The sequence below is a fragment of the Solanum dulcamara genome, chromosome 1 (genome assembly GCF_947179165.1).
Source record: "Solanum dulcamara chromosome 1, daSolDulc1.2, whole genome shotgun sequence".
Classification (NCBI taxonomy): Eukaryota; Viridiplantae; Streptophyta; class Magnoliopsida; order Solanales; family Solanaceae; genus Solanum; species Solanum dulcamara.
The window spans coordinates 46,758,448-46,764,657 of NC_077237.1; the positions used below are offsets into that span (position 1 = coordinate 46,758,448).

The 6,210-nt window shown below is 31.1% G+C and overlaps 1 protein-coding gene across 1 annotated transcript; it reads right to left on the reverse strand.

Annotated features, from left to right (window-relative positions):
- Positions 1–4,642: 4,642 nt before the first annotated feature.
- LOC129887921 (salt stress-induced hydrophobic peptide ESI3) lies at positions 4,643–5,105 on the reverse strand. The gene is made up of 2 exons (XM_055963169.1): positions 4,915–5,105; positions 4,643–4,792 (listed from the first exon to the last, which is right to left on the reverse strand). Exons 1-2 carry the CDS (start codon positions 4,993–4,995, stop codon positions 4,709–4,711), a joined length of 165 nt encoding a protein of 54 aa, XP_055819144.1. The 5' UTR covers positions 4,996–5,105; the 3' UTR covers positions 4,643–4,708.
- Between the last annotated feature and the right edge of the window lie 1,105 nt (positions 5,106–6,210).

Sequence of the window (6,210 nt, forward strand, 5' to 3'; positions counted from 1 at the left end):
CTCCGGGTATGTCCATTATTTCATCTACTTGTTCCTCTTTTACTCTCGTTATTTATATCAGCCTATTACTAATTGTGAGCTTCCTATTATTGTTTAGTTACTTGTGATATATGTTCCCTGCTTACATGTTCTTTATACTTACTCTATCTTTGAAGCTCAGTCAGCCGATGCCTGCTTAGTCCCACTTGTTGGTATTCATACCACACTTCTGCACCCTGCAGATCATAGTACGCGTTATCTTTGCTGATTTGGGTATCACGTGGAAAAGCTCTTGGATTTTGGAGACTTGGGTGAGCTCTTGGTGTTTAGAATTGCCTATCTCCCTCTATTTTGGTTTGGACTAATTTTTATTTTATATTTAGAGATAGTTGCCCTATTATTGTATTTGTATAAACCTTGTACTTCCTTATTTGGTTTAGTAGCCCGACTACCGACTGATACCAGGTCTGGAAGGTTATTTTGTTGTATTTTTCTCATTCTTCTTTTATTATTATTGATATTATTATTATTTGTTTCTTTCCTTCTGCGTGTGATGGTCTGTTGCCTGTGGTTCTGGACTGTGGGGTTAGGCTTATATACTGGTAGGTTGATAGTAGGTGTCATCATGACTTGAGAAATCAAATCATGACATCTACGGTATATAAAAATAGTTGAAAGGAAACTTACTCAAATATACTCAACTCAACTCTGAAAATAGCTCAACTCAATAAAGTATGCAATATATGTAAAACAATATTTTAAAAGATATGGTTATGTAAATACAACTCAATATAGAATAAAATAATTTTTTTTTACTTGGGGATATTCTCTAACTGACAACCATAACGTATAAGCTACGTGATGATACAACAAATTATTATCGTTACCACAGCCGTATAATATCTTGTCAGGGTAAGAGATGCAACTCACTTTGGATCCAATAAAATTCCTCGTTTGGTACTATAAGGAGTCACCCAAATGAACGGTACGATTTTATCCTATGCTGGTTGCGTAGCTTATAGGGTTCGAGTTGCTCTATACTTTTATTCAAATAAGTGATCAATGCTACTCCCAAAATATATTCATTATGCTTATATCTCAAGTGAGTGCATTTATTCAATTAACTCAATTAGTCTCTTTTGGACTTTTCTCAAAACTCAACTCATCTCTTCTCATTAAAATAGATATAATCTCAAATCAATAAATACATTTAAAAACATAATTTAACTTCTCAACTCAATCTCAAAATAGATGTTTTACATGTATTAATGCTCAACTCATTTATGTAAAAATATTCATGCTCAAAATAATAATTAAGAGACTTCTCAAGCTCATGCTCAAAATAGTAATTAAGAGACTTCTCAAACTCAACTCATGTTCAAACTCTTTCTCATTATGAAAATATATCATGTTTTAAGATCAAACAATTCATAAAATATTTAATGCAAAAGCTCAATTAGGGTTCATGTGAATGTAGACATGAATATTAATCTCAAGGACTCAACTCATGAAAATCCTCAACATATATTTAAATATATATACAAGAACTCAATAGAATTTTTATAGGTAACTCAAGAATTCAATTTATCGGAATTCGAAACTCAAACTCAAACTAAACTTGACTGAATGAAGATGTAGGGAACGTGGATGAACTTAGTCCAATGTTCTGATAAGCCTTACATACCTGGAACGATGATAATCTAAGCAAAACTTGAAGAACTTGGTTGAAATGCTTGAACCCTACCTTTTCTCCTTCTCTCCAATTCTTGCTCTCAAAATATTCTAAATGGTAATGAGAGAGAAATCATGTTGGGTACTGATAAGGGGCTCATTTTAGTCCTAAAATGTCTTGAATTTAGTTTAGGAAAAGTGGAAAAATATTGAAATACCCCTCATTAAAATTGACTGTAGGACACTACGGGTACTTCTATGAACCATAGAAGGTCAGTCATAGAAACCTAGGTCCAGAGTAGGACTTCACTGGTTCAAGGATCACCGAGTCTACGAGCCCTTTCTACGGGTCGTAGACCCTTTGACAGCTCATAGAATAGGTTCGTAGAAATGATCCAGGTATGAAAATTTGTCTAAGTATTGGGGTTCTACGATCCAATCCTAAGGCTCGTAGAACACTCTACGGGTCGAAGAGTTGGTTCGTAGTTACTGATCCTGAAAACTTTGATTTGACAATCTCTGATAAAACGGTCATAACTTTTTACTCTGAACTCCAAATGAGGCAAACTTTATGGCGTTGGAAAGAAGACTCATAGAACTTTAATTTGATAGGTTATGTGCCATTAGATCTCAATATTCTGAGAGGTGTAGTTATTTGGAGTTAACCTTTATATAATCTTATACGAAAACTTTACGGTACAAAATCTTTGAACTCGACTTAGTACTAGAGGCCGGTTCCTAATGAACCTAATTCACATGTAATACACTTTTAAATACTTAGAAATTAGTCCTAATAAATATATACAATAAGAATTCATCAGTTTAGGACCTATAAGCATATGAAGAATAGCTCGGATCTTACCTTAGAAATTTTCAGGATGTTACAATGTTGCTTCATCCGATCCTATGAGAAAAAGATGTATCGTTTTCTCATCTCTATTGATTTCCAAATGTTGCTCCCAATTACGAGTACACTTTATGTTGGAATTTGCTCATAATCTAGTTAATCCCTCCCACAATTTAGTCAGTTTACTATAAAAATCATGAATATACCCTTCTACTTATATTTAACTAATTCAATCTTCAATTCATGCAACTGAGGCCGTTAACAGTCACGAAATGATCCTAAACACTTCCTATGCTTCCTCTCTCTATGATATAGTGAGTAAAGCATAAATTCAAAGTATTGCAATTTACAATACTAATAATGAATTTATAGTCCATCATCAATCTTTTAAATTTGTGACTCCTTGCTTTACTGTTTGATTGCTTCATCAGGAAAGCCAAATTTCTTTCTTGCTCTTAAAATCATCCTCCTGAATCTACGATTTTTTGTGCAATCTATGTATATTCATAGAATAAAATTTATTAAATGAATCTCAAATCACGTGAGTAGCCATTAAAAATACTAAGAGATAACTTATTCCTCATAATAATTCTCAGTCTTCAATAGAAATCGCATCATCAGAATTCTTGAATTAGCTTGTATTATCACAATTCGAATTATCATTCTTGGATTAGCTTGTATTATCGCAATTCAAATTATCACCATTCACGGTGAGAACATATAATAAAACAATCTTTCTTTTATTTTAATCTTCTTCGACAAGAGTTTTACATTTATTGTTTCTTTATAATTTTCTATTTGTCTCTTATTGTGACTATTATACCATGTTATATAAGAATGCAAAAACAAAAAGATGACACACATATTTTTAGAGAAATTTTATTTTCCTCCTTTCTTATTCAATATTCACAATATCACCTTCTTTTATAGCCTATTTAATATTCACAATATCACTTTCTTTTTTAGCCTATTCAATATTAACAATACCATCTTCTCTTATAGCTTATTCATTATTCACAATATCATCTACATTTATGCGATAAAAGATCTTCGTTATACAAATAACTCTACTCCCTCCGTATTAATTCCATATTAGGTAGACATCTTATTAAAAATATTTATTACATATTACTTGATCACTTAATAAATCAAAATAAAATTAATTTAATTATTTTTATGCTTTTGAAAGTTCAAACAAATTTTGAAAATCCAAAAAATTCTTTTTTCAAGAGTCTAATTAATATGAGCAAAAGGCAAAATAGTAAAATTAATCACTCTATTAATAATATTTTAATCTCGATATAAAATAAAAAGTGTTCAGAAAAAATGTTCATCTAATACTCCGTCCATTTCAAAAATAATGACTTCCTTTCTTTTTAAATTTGTTTCAAAAAAATGACCTGACCTTTCGTTTTTAGTAAAACTTTAATTTCAACTTTTCACGTGCCATGCTTAAAGCCACACAATTAAAGAATATTTTTGTACATTTGATATAACTTTAATTTATGACCAAAAAATTAAAAAATCTTCTTTATTTTTTTAAACTTCGTGTCAAACCAAAAAGGGGAGTATGAAATTAGAAATTGAGGAAGTAATAATTCTTTTAGGGATCCCAACAAGATTACACTAATTGCTTTCCTTAACCATTAAAATTACATACTTGTCAAAAATAGTTGCTCAGCTTATAAAATACATGAATAATTTACCATATATGTCTATGTTATCCTTACTATTAAATACTATTTATTTTTTAATGTTTAAATAATCCAAATCCTGTGGATAATTTTGCTGGACAAGAGGGGACATTCGCTGCATTAAATATGGTACTTCGGAAAGTAACAAACATTTTTTTAAAAAAGAAAACAAAACTTGTCATTTTTAATTTATTCATAAATGTATACCAACACAAATATTCACTCGCATTTTCATTTTAGTCGGTTGATTTATAACCGCACAACTATTTATAACTTATCCTAGGTCACAAATCTGATGAAGTCCTATTTTTTCTTTAAAAATATATTGTGCCTAGTCAACCACACAATTTTCTCTGCCTATTTATCCCTTACTCGATCCCTATGTTAAAAGATTTACCGTGGCATATTAAGAAAATAAAAAGAAGGTAGAATAACAAAGAAAAAGAAAATAAGAGAGTATTTATTGTAGAATGATAGAGAAAGATAAGGAGGCATATACAGTGTAAAAGAGTTGCTACTATCCAACTAACACATAGAGTGCATAAATAATGCCCGGTATGTATCCCAGAATTGTCAGCAACACACATATCCATAACTCCACCTGCATTAAAATAATAATACATGAGAATTGCTATTTTGTGGCAATACTAAATCGAACAATGTATAATTACTTAATTTGAGTAGTGACCGATCGATGTTTAATTAAGGGAAAAGAGAACTTACACCACAGCCATAACGGAGGAAAACACCAACAGGAGGAAGAATGATAGCAAGGACGACTTCAAGAAATGTTTCGGAACCCATTTTCTATGCTCTTTTGGGAATTATTATTAAGAAGAAGAATGAATAAAGGAGGAGGGGATATTATTATGATGATATATATACACAAGATGTGTGTCAGCTAATAAGGGCTTAAGCATACACGTGGAAGCATCTCAACAAGTGGGATCCTATGCTTGCGTTTATGTGTCTTTCTTCGCCAACCTCAATTTTTTGAATTGAATAAAAATATACTTGACTTTTTGATGCAATATACTTATCCTTGTGCGGTTATAATGTCATATATTAAAAAAAAGTTAGTAAAATATATTATGTAATTATTGTTATAAAATTAGAATTAAAAACAAGGCAAAGAGAGAGTAAAATAACTTTTTTTATGATCTTTTTCTTATTCGTTCAATTATTACATGTAATGGCTATTTATAGCCTAGTCTTTACTTGCTACGCATGGAAATAAAGCAAGCCAAACACATGTCATGCATACCATATGACACCTATTAGTAAAACGGATACGATCCATTACATTTCGAAACAAAATAATGACATTACTTGGCAAGGAGTTTTAAATTATCTACATGGCATACATAATATCATAATACTTCTTTTTCGATGCCCATATAAAAAGTATTTATAGTTATGTGGAATATGCATTACTTATTGCCTTATTAAAATGCTTACCATAAAAATTCAGTAGGATAAAACATTAGTTAAGGAAAAAAGACTGTAACGCGTATTCTCACTCATTTGATGAAGACCACGATCCAAGCGGTGGAGCCTTTATATTCCAGTCTTGTGTACCATCTTCCCAAGAGTTGAAGTTGGTAAAAATTTGGTGAATAAGTCCGCTGGATTATCACTGGAATGGATTTGTTGTACAAAAATGTCACCATTCTTCTGCATATCATGTGTGAAGAATAAATTTGGTGAAATATTCTTTGTTTTATCACATTTTATGAAGCTTCCTTTCAATTGAGTTATGTACACAATATTATTTTTGAACATGACTGTGGGTACTTTGACATCATACTCCAGGTTGCATCTTTCTTTGATGAACTGTATCATCGATATCAACTATGCATATTTTCTACTTGCTCATGAAATAGCAATAACGGACTGCTTTGTAGATTGTCATGATATAGCAGTTCCTCCGTATATGAACGAATAGCCTGTTTAAAATTGAACTTTATGTGGATCTAATAAATAATGCATTTGCATGGCAAACAAGATCTGCACAACCTT

Bases quoted from the DNA above. Each gene is read 5' to 3' on its own strand.
- LOC129887921 (XM_055963169.1), bottom strand. From the start codon at position 4,995: ATGGGTTCCGAAACATTTCTTGAAGTCGTCCTTGCTATCATTCTTCCT. The intron at 4,793-4,914 runs GTAAGTTCTCTT...ATTTTAATGCAG, and splicing joins TCCTCCGTTATGGCTGTGGT to GTGGAGTTATGGATATGTGT.